We start from the raw sequence: 19,933 nt of genomic DNA, 5'->3' as shown, positions 1-19,933 counted from the left end.
ATTTATTCAGGAAAAGGTTAGACTCACACTTAGGTTGCTTTTATTTTCATTTGAATTTTCTATAATTACATTTTTGTTTTAGGAAAAAAATATATGAGAGAAAATTATTGTTTGATACCTTAACACTTTTGATACCGTTACATTTGTAACCGGTCAAAACTAGCACAGACGTTATATTTAAATGTTAAGATAAAAAACGTTTTCAATTTATGTCTTCCAGTAATGAATTTCCAAACAGTACGGATGTTATAATTAAAGATTCAAACAGTTGAAACTTACATGTAACGTATATGTCTGGTTCACACTTACTATAATAATATTAGGTGATTGTAAATTAAAGACGTTATAAATGTAAAATGACGAAATATGGTTAAAAATTAATAAATTGATAACAAACACGAAACCAATATACTGTACAGAACATAACATATTTGGAAAATATTTCTTAAAATGTTTCCTTTAGTTTTGGCATTTCAATGGTTTTAAACACAAGCGTTTTATAAAAGTTGCCCATTTTTCTTTTTCTATTTGGATCAAACAATCCTTGTCTTGGATCTAAGCAAACAAAAATCATTTTTGTTTGTAACTGTAATTTAATAAAACTGCTCTGGTTATATTCAACAGTTCAAAAAGTAAAGGCAATTAATTATTTTCTGTAGGTGAGTTAAACAAAAACGTCTGAAGGCTACGAAAGCAATACCAGTCTATTAGCAGTTACTTGCAGCTAAACGTTTTCCATTGACGGTTATTATGCCAGTAATTGCTTCATTAATGGCATCTCACAAGTTGAGTATCATTACTTTTTCAATTTGCTGTCATTGGGGCCACATAATGATGTATTTTAATATCCAGTCCACCTTTTAGTCTTTTATTTTCAAATATGTCAGTGTTTTTAAATTAGTTTGTGGATTTACCTTAATTTGTCCGATAAATAATTTATTCTTGTAATAGTTGACTATATTAATTAAATAATGTCCATTCAAATTTAAATATTATGATGAACTGGTTGATACAGTTTTATGATATAAGGTATAAATTATATTTAGTTCACTTACCAATGTTTATTTTATATGGACATCTACCAAGATTTTTCCATAGCTCGACAAATTTCACTCAGGTACTTCAAATCTAAAAAAGTCCCAAGGGATAAGAAAGGTGTTTCTTAGAACGTTTTGTGTCCGCAATCTCTGTGGCGATGTATCGAGATGTAAATTGTTTGTGCTTATAATTGTAGTGTAACTACTCAAATCTCGAATTCGTAAGCTGATAAGAAAGGGAAGTAAAAAATAAATTAATAAAGTTTATACTTCGTTACATTTATTACACGCTTTTTGTGGAAATTGCTATATTTCATGCTCTGCCAGTGTATTAAAACAATTTCTTGATTATAAAATTATTTCATATGATCTGTACGTAGTGAATTTATATTTTTATAGAGATTAGTCATAATTATATTCGTATATAATATTTGATAATATTACTGGACTATGATCTACCTAAAAATATTTAATATAAAATACCATAGAGAAGAAATGAATTATTGCTCGTTTATCACAAGATCATTCTATGCTGTTACAAATAATAGAGTTTATCAGTGGGGTGAACGCAGCTCAACCGGGACAAAGTTCACTTGATTTATGAGTCTCCCGACTTACAGCCTATTACTCAAGCTTACCGGGATTGATAGTTTGATTTGGCTTTGCAATATCATTTATAATACGAATACAAATGTATTATTTATATGAATTTTGTTGGATCTCAATCAAAATGAAGCTAATACTGTAACTATTTAAACAAATTACCATTGCTACATTGTTTTCAGGAAATACATAACAGCATTTGTTCACACATACGTAAATGAGCCTTAAACCATTTCTACATCATAGATATTATAGGAGGAGCATAAAATTACAAACAAGCAAAAATGTAAAAGTTTTATTGAATAAAACGAAATATAGTGTTAGTTTGTGAAATTATTAAAACCCCTTTCTAGTGATTTTGTCTTCTTATTAATTATAATGGCAGAAGTGTACATAGAAAACTTTTAGGATATTTTGCAGATTATTGCATCCTTTTTAAAGGTGGTTTTACTGACATAACCTGATAGTGGAGCGAGATAAAATAACGTTTGCGTGAAAATAAAACTTTCCTAATAATGAGATTTTAATGATGAGATTTTCAGCTCTCATTACAAAACAGTAAGGCCCATTAATAAATACACTAAATCATTCAAATGCCTCATTCATTATTTATTACTGCCATTATTTTGGAGAACGTCATAATACACGAAGTGAATAATCTCCTGCAGGATTTTCAGCTGTGTTTGGAGATTCGTATTTTATTTACATTACCGGACAGCTTAACGTGTTTTATTATTTTCAGATTATTAACAGACCTCTTATCAATATTTTTATTCGGAGGGTGAGGGTTGGCGTGGAGATGGCGTATTCACATTTATCAATGAAATGTAACCTCTATTTCACAACATAATTATAAACGTATTAAATTTATTGCTGTGAAAATGTTAGCTTTAATAAGTAGTGCTTAATCTTGCCTCAAATGTCTTAAAGGAGCATATCAGTTTATATTGTTATTTAAAGTTTTATATATAATTTTATATATTATGGAAAAAACTTGGTTCTATTTGCAATACCTATAACATTTTTTAACGCACAGACTACATAAATATAATATAACTATAAATTATTGCTTAACTATCGCACAAAATACATTTTACTATACGTTTTCAATAAATTGTGGTTTTCAGTTGGTCAGATTATGGGAAAATAGATATTTTGTTGTGTAAAAAATAATTTATTATAAGTATGGTAACATTTATTGTTCTTATAAATCTTTTGAAATTAAGTTATCTGCATTGTATATATTTATACCTGAACGTAGTTTAAATTTGTTAGTCTGTTTGAAAAGCACATAATTATTTTAATTAGAATGTAATGTTTGAAAACTTAACGAAAGTTTGGGTCTTTATGAAACAGAATTATTTGTAATTAACACCTTTACGTCTCTCTAACATGATAACACTAAGCCAAATATAGTCAAATCTGACTGATGTATACGCTTACCATTGGCCTTGACATCCTTCATCTCACGTCCATGCGCGAGGATGGTGACCATGATGAACGTATAGCAGAACGTGATGACTGACACCGGTATGAGGAAACCAAAAGTCAGCAGATAGATGTAGTAGGCTCGGTTTGCTGCGGTACGTGTAGTGTAGTCCCAAGAACAGGAAGTGTAGAAACCTTCGGGCACGTAGCGGGACCAGCCGAAGAACGGTGGAAGTGACATGGCAAAGCAATAGAGCCAAGCCATCACACACACCTTCACCAGGGTAACCCACAGAATATGATTAATCCGGGGTTAAAAAGCATACAAATTAATATCATATACGAGTAGTACCTAAGATGCTAACTTCACTCTGTCAATGAATTTCTCTAAAAGACAGAAGAATCTGAACTCGTCAGGAATGTCTCACTATTTATCACTCATTCATGACATTTTTACAAAGTCCAATTAAAGGAGCAATACCTTAATTCGTTAAAGATTCGTTAATTAAGGAAGTCGTGAATGCAAAGTAATTTGACAAACCAAAGGATATTACTACGGTCAGAGTCTAAGCCAGACTTTAGATGCTAGGTAACACGAAAGACTCACTTTTCTAGCACAATACTTGGTCATCTTCCGACTGCCAGACAGTGGTTTGGCCGTGATAACCCAGTATCTCTCCACGGCTATGGCTGCCAGAGTGACTATGGATAATAGACCGAAGTGTCCCACTCCACCTGCGTAAAGCATACAACCTGTAACATCCATCAATAGTGTTTAGTTCTAAAGGAATCGTAGCCCCAGTGGGTCGATGGTGCTGAAAACTTTATTTGGTTTTTTATTAATTAATTACAAGATTTTCGGTGTAGGAAATCTTGTGTAACCCTATTTTACCTTTTTCACTTTACTAAATGTATTGGACATACAGTAATGGAAAACATCCTAGTCAAGAAGCAATACCTAAGGAAATCCCTCTGAGAATTCCTTTGATGCAAAAGCATCCAATTTGCATAGACTTAACTATTTACGGATCTGTTTCGTTGAAAGTCAGCTAGGACTTTATTCACTTAAACAGGAATCTCTGTAGCTGCACTCAATTGATAGGCAAATAATGGAAAAAACTAAGGTGAATGCTTTCATTTAAATTTAAGCAAAGGCTGTTTTTGGAACAAAAATGTGTCAAGAAAATTTTAAAATATTTAATATTAAATCTCGTACTATGAAATAAACTATTAGAGACTACTAATTTACATAAAACTTTCCGTTATTTATCATTGCTAAAGAAAATATAAGATTCGTTAATTATATTATGCGTAGTTACATTGTTGTACCATACACGTTATAAGAACTTTTTATGATAAGATCTTTATACGAGTAAACATTTTATAAGCTTTCATAATGGCAAATACAAATTTAGATGTTTATTCTCTGTAAGTTTAATATTTTTATAAGAACATCATTTCATTAAAACAACTCACAAGATTTAGGTGTACATTAAAAATATATTAAACCTTTACTAACACTAATTTGTTTTTTCTTCCAAAATATTTCAAACACAATCCAAATAAAAACAATCATCCAGCAAGATTTCTGATAGTATAAATTATTAAACAGACTAAGCAAGACCCTATACATGTTGTCTCTATACCTGGTGTCTTAAAAGTCCCATCAAGTAACTCTCTTATGAATAGAGATGGGAGTTTACTTTGTGGGATGTTTATGTGACTAACTGAGGATTGTTTTTAAATATCTAAACAATTAGTAACACCCCAGTTCGGAAATTTTTGAGTTAAGTTAAAATAATAAAACCCCCACAATTTAAGTTACATTTAAAGTTCATTTAAGGCGGATAAAACATTCACTTACTAGTTTTTTTTGAGAACTTACGACACCAAATCATGAAATACCTTAGCACAAGAATCAGTAAACATCAACAACCATGAATAATGTAGCATTTATTAGGTTTTGTTTTGTGTGCCGAAGCGCAGTAGGAAATCCTGAGAATACCAATGGCTTGTTTTGCTACGTTATCTCTTATTGGTTTCCAGGAGACACAGTATATGGACCCAGTATATGAGACACATTCAGTCTGGGTTATCCATTGTAATTTTTCCTAGTTGTAAAGGGCAACGTGCTTGCCATGAATGAAATCCTATCTGGGAACCCTTTTATTATGTTGTAAGAAATATTCCTCTTATGGTGTCCTCAAAACATAAAATACGGTGATTATTATCGATAATTTGGGATGTATCGAAGGATCCATGAGGGTTTTAACTACTCAGATAGTCCGTTTCTTTACAAGCCCTCACTACAAAAAAAAACCTGAAATGCTCTAACAGGATGACGTTAAGCATGTTTCCTCGTGTACTAAATTCTTATCTCTGACATTAATACTTTGGTACTACACCATGTACGCTAAGTTAAGCCTAGGCTATCACAAACCAAGTAAAATTGTGATACCATCATCATGATATAGAGAAGGCAAATCCTCAGTCCAACTCTTTAAACATTACTGCAGAGGTGTTCTTTCCATGTGAACAACTTTGCCTCCTACATATTTACTAAGAGCTTTTGATTCCTTAAAAAATCTCTGAGTTCTGCGGACTGAGCATGCCAAGGTTGTCCTTCGTGGAATGGTTTGTACTATTTGGAATGTAGGTAGTGATAATCTGATACTGAGGGATATCATCTCGTGCAAAACTTTTAGAACAACTCTTTCCATAGCTTGAGGCTAGCTCACAGACAAATTTCACTGCTAAGTCAATTATTAACACTACTATTATTAAGGAACCTATATTGTTGTTGTTCGTCCATATGGGTTCTATATAACTCTCGACTGAAAGGTCCAAGGGACTTGACAACTTGGTACAAAATATTCTTTCTCTTTTCTGGAAACTTGTAAAAAAAGTTCCAGTATTGAACAGTATTGATTTTGGAATCAAATGGTCAAATGACAATTCTTAGGTATGTACGATAGTTCATCTGATGTGTTCTTACCATCTTTCAGGTTCTTCATTACTCTGTTATATTGGTTAACAACTATTTTAATCAGTATTTACACAAAGCATTGATATATTCGTTTCCCAGTCTTAACCAATAAAAATTGTAAAATGGCGCCCATTCGCGTTCGAGCAAAGCTTGCTAACATAGACCATAATCGAATATATTTGGTACATATATTATGTACAAGTTCTGTACAATTTAAGTATCATGAAATATTACGCGAATAATTGTAAATACGATAACTACTGTAGTTATAAATATATTAATAGTAAATTAGTACAAATGAAGTACTTAAACATAGATGGGATGAATTCGTGCACAATTTTGTACCAATTAACTATTTCAAGATAGCGGCCATACAAAGTGTGGAAAAGGAATGGTTAAATATTTTGATACGCATCATAGCCCAAAACATACATGTAATTTAAAATCTTAGGTAATTTACAAGATTTCTTCTTGTCTTGTCAGATTTCTAGACAGCGGTCGTACACAGTTTTAAGTAGCATACAACGCTGTGTGAATTATTGGGGACATTATAACAACCATACTTCTCAATAGATTCAGACTTAATGTGGTACAGAGATATGATTTAGACATATCTTGGTTGGGTTCGTAAGCCATATCAAAGCAATAACAACGCTTCATATTGCCGGTCACTTGCATTTGGGCAAAAATGTACACTTTTCTTATAATTTTCAAGCAATTCCAAGTCAAGTTTATTCTTACTCAATCTCCTCATCATTCTTAAGGTTTCAATATGTTGACCGTTTAAAGTTAGAGAAATGTGCGATTGAACCGGTATAAGTTAACATCTTTACAAACATAATTTCAAATGAATCGTAACAACATAAATACTACGTTTAAAAAAGACATTTATATGCTTATAATAATTTTTTGTAATTTAATATTGTAAGATTTAAAAGCTTATACATGTTTAAATGTGTCATGGTTAATTTATTATGCCAATATTCAGTTATTTTCCCATCAGTGTTGTGCAAATTAAACCTGTAAACTAATAAGCATCTTGAATTTTACATCTAGAGATGTGAACTATCTTTCTTCCGACTGAGCCGGAAGGAATATTTCAAACTTTATTACAATACTCCGTTAAGGTTTCTATGCTATGACATATACAAAATACTTCAATAGTAAAAAATAGTTTATTTTGTAAAAAGATTTATAATAAATTAGTGAATACTACAGTTTTTACCACCTTTGACTAGTAATAGTGTCTCACACAAGCCAGTCATCGCGGTTGTAGACGCTTATTTGTCAACGTATTAAAGAGTAGTTTATATCCATAATGTGTTTACCAGGGAAGATAAATAATGTTGTGAGTGAAGATAATTTATATACAGCAAAAAAACTAACATTAAAGTAGTAGATTAATGATCGTCTATCGTAGGAACGTGATAATTTATATGAAAGTAAGGGCCTTATATCTAATGAACTGAAAACCAGCTCAATATAACGTAAACATAATTATATAATTTGGATTTTTTCCTGAAAATAATTCCTAATAACTGTCTTTTTGTGCCGTAAATAATATATACATATTCGGATACAAATAGTATATTATTTAGTTATTTATACCTTTGACTCGACGAAAAAAATATAACCTATGATTTCACACAACCCCTAATTGTTTATATGTTTATAATACCAACAGGTTGCCAAGTTATTGTTTAGTGATACAAAATAGCTGTCATATTTGATTTGATTTAAACATAGACTTTTGCTCCTTTTTCACTCGTATTGAAACTAAATCCTTTAAAAAGAAAATCACTATAAACTCTCATAACTGTGGTTTTGTATTTAAAATCCCATCAACATTTCTTGATATCAATAGGATAGGATCACTCGTATTTGAACTATATTACTGTATATTTATGAAAAATTTGGACAGTACCAACCTTGAAACGTCAACAAAATGTTGTTGTAAGTGATTTAAGAATTTTAAACACATATTCTATTTTGTTCTTGAAAAGAAATAATAGTGCGGTAGGTAATTTAAGGGCACCTTTAATTTTCTTGAATTATTGTAAATTATAAGAAGCCGAGTTTAGTACTTTTTTTAAATAAGTAAAAATATTGAGCACTTCAATGTTGTACATTACAAGATAATGTTCCTATTGCCAGAATTATAGGCTAAAGTATACCTTGTCATACAATCCAAGTTTAAAAACACTTATGCATGTCGGTATAAAGGTAACATCATCAGAGGATAAAATGCACTACATACATCAGCGTAAGCTTCGTTAGGATTAGTATTGAGTTTAATATATAACACTTACAACACAAACGTACAGAAATCGTTAAGCATATATGTATATTATGAAAAGAGCGTAATGTATAATGATTCACTGCTACTTCAAATTTTCTAAAAATTTGGTACTCTGATGAATGCTAGTCAGCACAGTCTTTGTAGGAACTAAGAAGTAATTGCAATCGTGTTTAATTTAATCATGCGATTTCATTTGCTCTTTGTAGATTATTTTGAGCGGAACAAATATGAATGATAATGTGTTCTTCTAATGCTGCAATCGCTTTATAGACAGAGAGAACTATTTCTATCTTTAGACCAGCTCTAAATTTATCAACAAAGAATAAAAAAAATACAACAGAGGTATATATTTTAGAATAGCATACCGTATCCCAGTTATGAAACTGTGGACCTAAAAAACAGTGAATCACACCTAAAAAGGTTGCCTTTCTGTTAATTCAGTAATTCTATAGCTAAGTTATGCGTAAAATGTCAAACTAAATTTAGTTTTTGCGCGAATTGGTAGGAGTTTTTTGTAGACTTGATGTTATTTGTTATGTAAATGTAATATAAAAATTGTAAATTTAAAATCTAGTAGCCTACTACATTCTATAATGTAATTTATTTCAAGTGATTAAAATCTTCCGGCCAGATGGATTCATAAATGAGGAATCAAATAATTAGACACCTTAAAAAAAATAATACAATATTTCTGTTTCCAATAAAATTATTCCTTTATTCAACTTTTTCGAGAAAATTAAATGATATTTGATAGTCCATAAATATAACTTGTATAATAGATAGCACCAAAATATGACTGCCACATTCAAGTGAACCAATCTGTTACAAATGTCACAGGCATTCAGACGTGAGGAGTACAATATTACTCTCGAGACGAAAACAAATAGCTTCATGCGTCATTGCTACAGTAAATATATAATACGTGACCTTCCATGTGTACTCCTCTCTCTCTCTCTCTCTCTCTCTCTCTCTCTCTCTCTCTCTCCTCTCTCTCTCTCTCTCTCTCTTCTCTCTCTCTCTCTCTCTCTCTCTCTCTCTCTCTCTCTCCTCTCTCTCTCCTCTCTCTCTCTCTCTCTCTCTCTCCTCTCTCTCTCTCTCTCTCTCTCTTCTCTCTCTCTCTCTCTCTCTCTCTCTCTCTCTCTCTCTCTCTCTCTCTCTCTCTCTCTCTCTCTCCTCTCTCTCTCTCTCTCTCTCTCTGTATGTCTGTGTTTGTCACTAGATATGTTTAACAAGTTATATGAGACAAATTATTTTCTAAATTACTAAATTTTATGCTTTCTTAAAGAAATTCTTATCTTTTTCTAAATAGTCCTAGCAGGTTTTCAACATACAAGTCTAAGAGTAGTGGTAAATAAATAATTAACATAGTTTTACGTAAATATTTGTTATTCTAACATTAAGGCAAGCCTCAGAGAAACGTGACTTTTGCAAAAACAGGTGTATAATATGAACGCTAAAAAGCACTGATTACATTCCTTATTACCAATAAGTGAATTATCGGTATGAGTTACACGATCTGCTGTTAAAATAAAACCTAAAAATATTATTTTATATTTAATTCCAAGCTAGGTGTCCACAAGCTTTTCTTCATTTGATATCAACTGTCTATTATGAAACATATTTTCCGATGTACAGAATTCTAAAAAAGAAAGAATACTGTTATACCAGAGGATAAGAGGGTTGTAAACGTTTGTTGCAGTAGTTTTACACACGGTAACTTCTTGTATACATCACTAAACAACTTTCTTCTATAACAATATAGTCTAATGTATACAGCCACGCCATAAACTGCATGACCTGATTTCTAGTCCGTAAGCAGAAACAGTTATAGACGTCACTTTAAACCTTTATTAAGTCTTATATGTGGCTCTCCTGTATTACAAGCTACGTGCTAGTTATATATTGAAGAATTCTCAGTTCGACCTGCTATAAACAGTTTGTAAAACCAAGTTTATGTATCTAATAATTTTAGATATTTTATTTTTCATTCAACGATAGCGAAAACCCCACACCTTGTGTACGACACTCCAGCTATTTAACTTACCACAATTTAATGATTACTGTATTAACTAATTGGTTTAATTTATTTTCTGTAGTCATAAATGGCTTCCTCATGAATCACACATTTGTCTTTGTCATAATAATTTGTTGCGACTTACCGAGGGGTCCAAAAGCCCAGCGACCTCTGAATGAGGAGATAACCGCCATGCTGTGCAGCAAGGACGTGCAGAGATCTGCAACGGCTAAGTTTACTATGAAAGAGGAGAAGGGACCACGCAACCTCCTGAACCTAAACATAAACAGTGCTAGATATTATTAACATAATTAAATGAAAGCATGCATGGATCATTCTTTTCTTTGTTTAAAGTTGGCCATTGACGATGGATTATATGAAAGAATAAGTATTGGACATTTTCCGTCGTACATATAAAAGTATATAACACTTAGTTCAAGTATCGAGATCTATGTTTTTCTCAGGTATCTCAAAATTGCTAAGACAAAAAGTTAAGTATACACTAAAAGCTTTTATATAATAAGGAAGTTTTGGTGCTATAAAAACTGCCTAATTTTACAAAATAAATTGTTATAAGTAAAAGACAAGGTACATTTTTGTTTTTTGACAGATATAGGCCTATATCTGTTTTGACGTAACACTTATTGTATCGTTAACTTTAAGTGCGGTGAATTAATATATAAATTTATATTATTATTTAATTATATTTTTATTATTCGATTAACTTTAAGTCTAGGATTATTTTGCCTGAGAAAAAAGATAATTTTTTAAACGTAATTTTAAATCGTTTATTTTATATAGTTGTGGCTAATATTCGCAACCCTAATATTATCTCGAATGAATTATCTATTTTATTTGTTTATGATAACCCCTATATCGAGGGAAATATGTAATATTTAATTAGATGTAAATTAAGAGGATGATTATCGTTACCTCTAAAGGATTGTGTAGCCTTTAACGATGTGGTTCTATAAACTTTCACGATAGCTTTATCTGTTGGAACGTGCAGTTCATATCCTTCACTAAGACGAGTTCACTAATATACTTACTGTTTACAACTATTAATAAGACTATACGTCAATAGTGATATATAATAGTCTCTAGTTAAGGTTTACAGACGAGTTCATGAATATTGCTATTAAACGGCGGTTTACATGTCGTTGTATAACTTCTTTTACTAACTTCACTTACCTTGTGAAGACGAATAGCACCAAAGCGTTGCCTAACACACCGGCTGTACCCACTGCGAACAGGATACACCCGACAGCGTAGTGAACCTCGGGCCTTATTTCCGGTAGGTATCCCCACTCGGTTTTGTTGTAGATCTGTAACACAGGACAAGAACCTTCAACCTCGGGCCTTATTTCCGGTAGGTATCCCCACTCGGTTTTGTTGTAGATCTGTAACACAGGACAAGAACCTTCAACCTCGGGCCTTATTTCCGGTAGGTATCCCCACTCGGTTTTGTTGTAGATCTGTAACACAGGACAAGAACCTTTAACCTCGGGCCTTATTTCCGGTAGGTATCCCCACTCGGTTTTGTTGTAGATCTGTAACACAGGAAAAGAAACTTCAACCTCGGGCCTTATTTCCGGTAGGTATCCCCACTCGGTTTGTTTGTTGATCTGTAACACAGGATTTAAATAATAAATATAAATGAAAAATTTTTTTACTTGCCATAAATAATTTAATTTAGAACGTAAATCTGTTAATATAGTAGTAAAGGCGTCTCTGTACAATTGTAAGCTTCTTTCTCCTTTATTTTTATAAATATAAACAATTAGGTACATATAAATGATCCTATGGGTCATGTAGTACACATTTGGCAACGTATTCTATAGTAACAAAATTAACAAAACAGATTAGTATGCATATCTTAATATTATGTATAGACTATATCCTTTAGTAGCCAAATTGTTAATTTTGTGTCATATGAATAGATAAGTGCTCATATTTAGGATTGTTTCGGATAATTTAGAGAAGTAATTGTTACAGTAATTGTCAGTAGTATATTGAAAGGTAGGAACTGAGGAATTCTCTCTAGATTTCTAGAGAAGTAATAAATTACTCTGATATCCTAATAATATTATAAATGCGAAAGTGCCCTTCTTTGTTTTTTTACTTTTACACGTAAACAATTCTACCGATTCTACTGAAATTTAAAATGGACATTTCTACGGTCCCTTGTATAAATATTGGTTTTTAAACTAGCAAAATAATCTTGGTCTCTCACGTTGTGAAATATTAATTGAAGGAACCTATCAAATGTAATCGACTGTTCTGTAAACTCGTTCATTTTGTGACAGCACAACCGTATGTTTAATTCGTTTAAACACTATTTTCAATTTGTTTATGTTTATAGTGTGTCAACTCTCTAAGGAGTAACTATTAGTTTTCACGCCGTTTTTAATTTCAGTGATTAGATAGTATAACGACTTGGATTGTAGATATTAATATTCCAGAGTATTAATATTTAAATTATCAATGAGACATCCAAGACGATATAAAATATTTTTTTATTAGTAAGCTCCTAGTGAATATTCAGTACAATTTATTACTAAATTGGTTAACTATTAAATATTATCTGGTTTGTCTAAAATAAAAATCATAGTTCTAAAACAAAACAATGGATTTATTTTAAACTGGCAAATTAATAAGTTCAACGTTTCAGAATTTTCATCACTCTATTTTCCACGAAGAATTGACAAACCGTTTAGTAAATTTGAAAGTTCCTTTGGCAAGAAATAAAAATATTAATCAAATATATCAAAATCAGAGCTCTCTTCTAAAATAAAATAATAAAGTTTTAAAATAAAAATCAAATACCACTTGGAAATAACTAAAATAAATATGTTCACTTCTAAGTTCACTCAAAATTCAAAATAAAGATTTAAACTTCTCTTTTCACTAGTTGAACTTTAACCTTCAAGTCTCTGCAATTCAGATTACAACTCTCTCAAACAATCATTAATGTTCAATTAATTTCCAATTAACAATTCACAATAAAACATTTCCAATTAAATATTAATAAATGACTACTTTTCCAAATCTCAATTAAAGTTATTAAAAAAGTTCAATTTTAATACACTTTTCTTGCAAGTATAATCCAAATGTAACTTGAATGATTCTATTATGCTCTATTGTTCATCGAGAATTAATTATGCAGATTGCTCTGTAGTTTCTATGAATTTAATTTTTTCTTATAAAAAAAGGCAACAAAATTAATTTAATATCAGATCAGGAAGACTATTTCAATAAAACGTACAATCAATTTGGTGCTTACCTCAACATCCCTCGTGGAAAAAATTAAGAGACACGACGCACTGTAATTAACTTACTCACGAAAATGACCAAAAGAAGGGCGAAAATTATGAGCAGGCGCTTAAATACTTCCCTTTCCAATCAACTTTGCAGGATATCCGCGGTGTTCTCACATTGGTCCAGCTGTATCAAACAAGGAGAACAATAGTCGCAACAAGACAAGTTCTAATCAATTCAAGGCAATCAACCTGCCTTCCTAACAATTTAAAACTACCAGTACTAACTTGCCAAAGGATTACATGTTCGTTTTTACCCTGACTTTTCACAATCTAACCTAAAATTAAATCCCAATATTTCGATCCCAAAATTTTCATTTAATTTAAGTTTGAATTAAAAAAATACATTAATGTAGCTTTAAAAAACGCTACAGATAAGTACTCATCTACATTAGAAAATTCCCTCAAATATAAAACAATCAGAACTCTGAAGACTCTCTATGAAGCAACCAGAATAACTATTCTAGATGCAATTTTGCTAGATCGTTCTTTTGAGGTAATGTACCAATTCCAGATCAAAATGTTTGAAAATATTAATTCTATTTTTCGGTTTATATAGAAACAAACACGTAAAAAGTGTTATTTTTAATCATTAATGTAGCTTTAAAAACGCTACAGATAAGTACTCATCTACATTAGAAAATTCCCTCAAATATAAAACAATCAGAACTCTGAAGACTCTCTATGAAGCAACCAGAATAACTATTCTAGATGCAATTTTGCTAGATCGTTCTTTTGAGGTAATGTACCAATTCCAGATCAAAATGTTTGAAAATATTAATTCTATTTTTCGGTTTATATAGAAACAAACACGTAAAAAGTGTTATTTTTAATGTACTTTTTAACTTTACATTTTTATCAAATATTTAGTATTAGATATAAAATACAAAGTTAACTTTTACTATAAAAATAAAGACTGTTATAAAAACCACCTCTAGTTATCTTTTGCAGAAGTGTACTTCTCTGGTCTGATATATATCTTCTTGGTCGGGAAACGATGTAAAATCAACTATGGAACAAATAATATTAATGACCGGAGTCAATTACAATGGCTATAACATACACGTTGTTTAACATATTTACGTGTTCGTGGCAATAAGGCGTATTTAAAATTGGATTAGGAAATAGAATTCACTCGAACCAGCACTGGTCATGCACGTGCAAAACCTACCAAATGGCGTGCAAAGCCGCGTTACTTATAGTAGGTGTATATTTTATATATATTCTTATTAAATCAAACTACATATAAATATTTTATAAAGACATTTAAAATTAATCACGTATGCTGAATCAGGAAGGACAGATTTGCATGGTTAGTTTTCAACTCCAAAGAAAGGACACAAACCCTGAGATAATTAGGATCGGGTCACTGAAGGTGAGGTAGGGTGGGTGAGGGTGGGTGAGGGTATGTGAGGGTGAGTGAGGGTGGGTCGTCGGTCGCGGTCGTGACACTTGAATGTAATATCCGAGTTATCGTAATTTAGACTGTCAAACTCAATAAGTTGGTCTGAAACCTTTCCACTTTATTGCAGATTTTGTCAGTAGCGTTTCGTAGAAATCATTTAAATTACTTTTACTGAATAATTTCAAAATAGTATTTATTAAACACTATTGTAAATGAAAATTAGTATTATTTATTTATATCTAACTAGTATTAAATTACTATATGTTATAAAACTTAAATCTAAGCACTAGTAAATGTTTATGAAGCTCATAGTTAGATGATATAAATCGGATGGAATAATTTCGGGTTTTACATAAAAAAACTCTCAATAAAAATGGTAGCTAATTTAGACGAAGAAACAACAAAAATCAATTTCGTGTTGAGCAAAATGTAAAATTAGTAAATAAATTATAATTTACAACTAGCTTCAAGTTCAACCATGGAATTTGGTTAAGCGTAATTGAAGCCTATCACTTAGTAGGATGATACGATTTATTTGCATCTGTTGAGCGAGGGGTGTAAATTTATTCTGTATGTGTGTGTATTTCTGTAGGACATATTTACAATGGAAATGGATATAGGATTGAAATTTACATGGAAGCTCAGTGAAATTCGACAAATGATGTGGCGTACCCAACTTTGTTGAACTAGAGTGTCAATTACTAAATCAATAGTACTATTAATAATATATATGAATTAATATCTCTAAATCTAGTTCAGCTAATGAAACATAATTTGGTTCATAGGTTTGAATAAGTTTGAAAATATTTTAAATAAATTGGTTATTTTCTCAAATATTACCCAAAAAAATGGCGTGTGTTGAAAATGTTTAAAGTCATTTAGTCACAAGTATAGTTATGAGAAATATAGTATATAATAACTATTACAATTCTAACGGTACTTAACGAAATCGGTCAATGCATAAGCGAGAACGACCACTTTAAAGGTACGCTTGCATAAACCGGGATAACAAACATTTTGTCTAGTGATAGGCATCAGCTGTTTTACAAACATCAATTTTGACATTGCCAGTTAACTGTAGCACAGTTAATACGATAATAACATATATTAAAGTCACAATGTTACTGTAGCCTGAAACTCTGATGCCAACATATAACCCAAAGCTATAATAACATATAACAAAGCCACAATGTTACTGTAGCCTGACACTCTGATTGCAACAGATAACCCAAAGCTATAATAACATATAACAAAGCCACAATGTTGCTGTAGCCTGACACTCTGATTGCAACAGATAACCCAAAGCTATAGTAACATATAAAAAAAGTCACAATGTTACTGTAACGTGACACTCTGATTGCAACAGATAACCCAAAGCTACAAATGTGGCTGTCAAGTTAACTGTGCCATAGTGAATGTGTTAAATGCCATTCCAAAGCACTTCCAAGTTAAGTATGTTCATTCAGTTATCTACCCACGTCCGGAACTACTTTCAGCCGTTGAATGAATAAGGGATCAGTAGATAGGAGCTGTGGAGTTGGAATCTAAACAATTCCCTACTGAAACTATTGATTTTCTTAAAAACATTATTAATAGTTATGACATAATTTTTCGGGTTCATTTAGTCATAATCTTTACCACTTTTCAAATTAATAAATATATATATTTACATACTTTATTACCTTTTCTTTTAACAAAAAAACATAGGATTTTAAATGTTTTATAGCTTTCTAAACTCTTGACCGATTATGATATACCATTTTGAAGTGTATAAAACTACTAATTCTTTGTGTATGGTCAAGTTTATTTCTCAAATAGTATGGCTTTACAAAAAAGTATTTTAAACTACACTTGAATTTAACTTACATGCACTTCCATGCACAAAAGGTTGCAATATATTGTGTCGTGAAATTTTCATTCGATAGCTGTATTAATTCAAAGTATGAAAAACATCATAATTTAAAATTTGGAAAAAAAAGCGGGAAACAGATTGAAGCTTACACTAGTAATTTAGTAGCTATAGAGGAAAATAAGTTACCCTACAGGTATTTCTATTCAGTGAATGATATATTTATATATTGAAGATATTTGTAGGCCTAGTATAAATCGCTAAAAGGAAACATGGAATGCCATATTGTTATGTTATCACTCTAAAATATCTACGATAAATTAACAGAGCCCTACGTTTTTACTCCACCATCTATCAGCTTTCTATTTGTTTCTTTGAGATTTCAGTGATTTATTTTTTCTTCACTTTCACCATGTTACTCCTTAAAATACCGAATAACTTCTACAACTCCAAAACTATTCCAAGTGAGAACATTCGTAAAGAAAAAAATGTCAATGACATACAAAAAATTTATGAAAAAAGTTATTTTTGTTTCCGCCTGTTTCAAAAAGCAAAAAAAATATGATAAAGTATGTATTATAACTACATACATATAACTATATAAAATATGTATTGAATAAATTTACTGTTTAATAGGAAGGGGCAAATTTTAATAAAAATTAGTGAATGTGCCTCATAAGCACAATACACTAAAGTTGTGCTGTGTGTGTGTTTTTGAAATATTTTAATATTTTGTGAAAATTAGTCATTTTTCAATAGCGAATCCCCCTAAAGCCATATATATGACATTTTGAAATTATTGTAAACCGTCATGAGGTTTTTGTATGTTTTAATTCGCTGCGATTAAAAAAATGAGTTGGATTGTAATTATTTCTAACAGTGAAACACGTAGTTAGTTATACGTATCACTGCAAAAGGTTATAAGCCTAACGTTTGATTTAATATAATTAAGGATTTACTACATTTGGTATTCATTGGTATTAAAACCTTATACAAACGTATATATTAAAATCAATTTCAATTTATATTTCTAATTATTTAAGCAATACAGACTTGTTTTTTTTCTCTTGTAAATTCATAAAAGAGAAACACCTGAGTAAAATATCGTTTACAAGCATCCTCCCACTGTATCGATTGTTTATTTCCGTCACCTTTAAGTTGACCGTGGGTGGTTCTTGTACCAGCCAGGCGATTATTTATTTAAATATTCCCTAAGTGGAAGGAAAATGGTAGGCTGAAGTGTTACATCAGGTAGTGTTTCCTACTTTCAGACTAAGACGCATAGGCTAACAATATTAATATCAACAAAATAGTGTCTGTTGAAAATGATTTAAGTCTTATAAAAAGAAATTGCAGGATTATAAAAAATTTAGAAGCGCTAACTTCTTATTCGTGTTTATATTCCAACAGTACTTTTCCCAATTAAATCCGTCAACCCATAATCAAGCACGACTACTTTTGAAGTACGGTAAGCTTGCACAAGCCTGATACAACAGAGATTTTGTCAGTTGAAAGGTATCAGCTGTTTAGCATCAGTTATAAAATATTACAACATTTTAACTGTCGTGCTATATTTATAGTATCGTTGGATACTTTTTCAACGAAACCGTCAACATAAGCGAAAATGACCACTAGGCACGCTTGCAAAAGCCTGGAGTAACAATCTGCTGATACCTCTTAACCTGTGACATTTTTGTTATCGACCTTAAATAGAGTTATCGATACATACTTAATCGTCAATGCGAAGAGTGTATAGTTTTCAAGTAAGTGATGTGACCGGTTACTTAATAATCACATCCCACGAAAAATTGATTGCAACAGCAAGACAAACATAAACTGCAATTAATAAAATGTTGCAATACTAAACAAATAACAATTTTTATACCACGTAGATTCCAATCATCTATTCTTATGCTCTCCTAAAATCGTTTTGAACTGTTATTTAAAAGTTATCTAAATGAGATATGTTAATTTATAGGCTTATTTTCTGCACGGTATTATTAGTATTTTACTGTTTAGTTTGAAAAAAGCATTCTAAAATATAAGGGAAAATTCTGTTTAAAAAAAGTTTGTGAGTGAAAGAGTTTTACAGGAGCAATACATTAGAGGTTGCTGACAAATGGCTTCTCCTACATCACGTCAGAAGTGCTGAGTCTCACTAGGCATACATGACTGTAAATCTTGTATTTATCTTTATTTAATCTTGTAAGTTATGGACTGATTAATCAAAACAGCTTCTGGAAATATACTGCAATATTGGTTTTTAAAATGTGTAAACTTTTAAATACCTATCCGTATACAAGGAATAATGTCTAACTTTACATATCAATGAATTTTGGAAGTGATTCATTTAGGAACTTAAGGTAATATTTTTATTTTACTAGATCAATAACCTTGAAGTCCGATTTTTTGCATTTTCAGTTACAAAATAATAATTCATATAAGAAACTAATGTGTTAGGCATTGGCAATACTGTAGATAAATAAAATGATATTTTTGAAAAGTAAGGTAACAAGAAGAAAAATATTTGTCATGTTATAAACAAAGGAAGCTGCAAAAGGATTAGATTATTAAATAGCTCTCATATATCGATTTTTGTAATTCACTATTTCACGAGATGACTCAAATCTCTTCATCGGTGTGTTCTAACTAAACATGCATGTACGTATGCGTCTTATCATCATACTAAAAGTTGAATAGTAAACTCTACACCATTTATGTATTTTCTCATTGCAAAGGTGGTTTTGCCACAAAGAGAGACAGATAAATAGATTGTAAAAATCAAACGATCCATCTTATCACTTTAAACGCTACACGTAAACCGTTAATATAGTAATAAAATAAGTAAAAATCGTGCAGAAATAATGAAACTTATAAACGAAACAGCCAGTTCTTATCCCTATGGTGAATGGTTATCCTTATTCAATATAATTGATCAAAGTTAACCAAATGAATGTTAACTTTTCCAGCAACACAAACAGAATGGAACGAGTAT

At 31.0% G+C, this 19,933-nt stretch overlaps 1 protein-coding gene across 1 annotated transcript in view; it reads right to left on the bottom strand.

Annotated features, from left to right (window-relative positions):
* Positions 1–19,933, bottom strand: part of LOC124359482 (rhodopsin, GQ-coupled-like) — a 94,763-nt gene that overhangs the window by 28,022 nt on the left and 46,808 nt on the right. The window contains exons 3-6 of the mRNA XM_046812244.1: positions 11,559–11,692; positions 10,513–10,643; positions 3,676–3,821; positions 3,084–3,342 (exon numbers count right to left, since the gene is read on the bottom strand). Of these exons, the coding sequence (XP_046668200.1) occupies positions 3,084–3,342; positions 3,676–3,821; positions 10,513–10,643; positions 11,559–11,692 (670 nt within the window). The remainder of the gene's footprint in view (positions 1–3,083; positions 3,343–3,675; positions 3,822–10,512; positions 10,644–11,558; positions 11,693–19,933) is intronic.

Source organism: Homalodisca vitripennis, chromosome 4 (assembly GCF_021130785.1).
Source record: "Homalodisca vitripennis isolate AUS2020 chromosome 4, UT_GWSS_2.1, whole genome shotgun sequence".
In the NCBI taxonomy this organism is placed as follows: domain Eukaryota; kingdom Metazoa; phylum Arthropoda; class Insecta; order Hemiptera; family Cicadellidae; genus Homalodisca; species Homalodisca vitripennis.
This window is presented reverse-complemented; position numbering and strand designations above follow the sequence as displayed.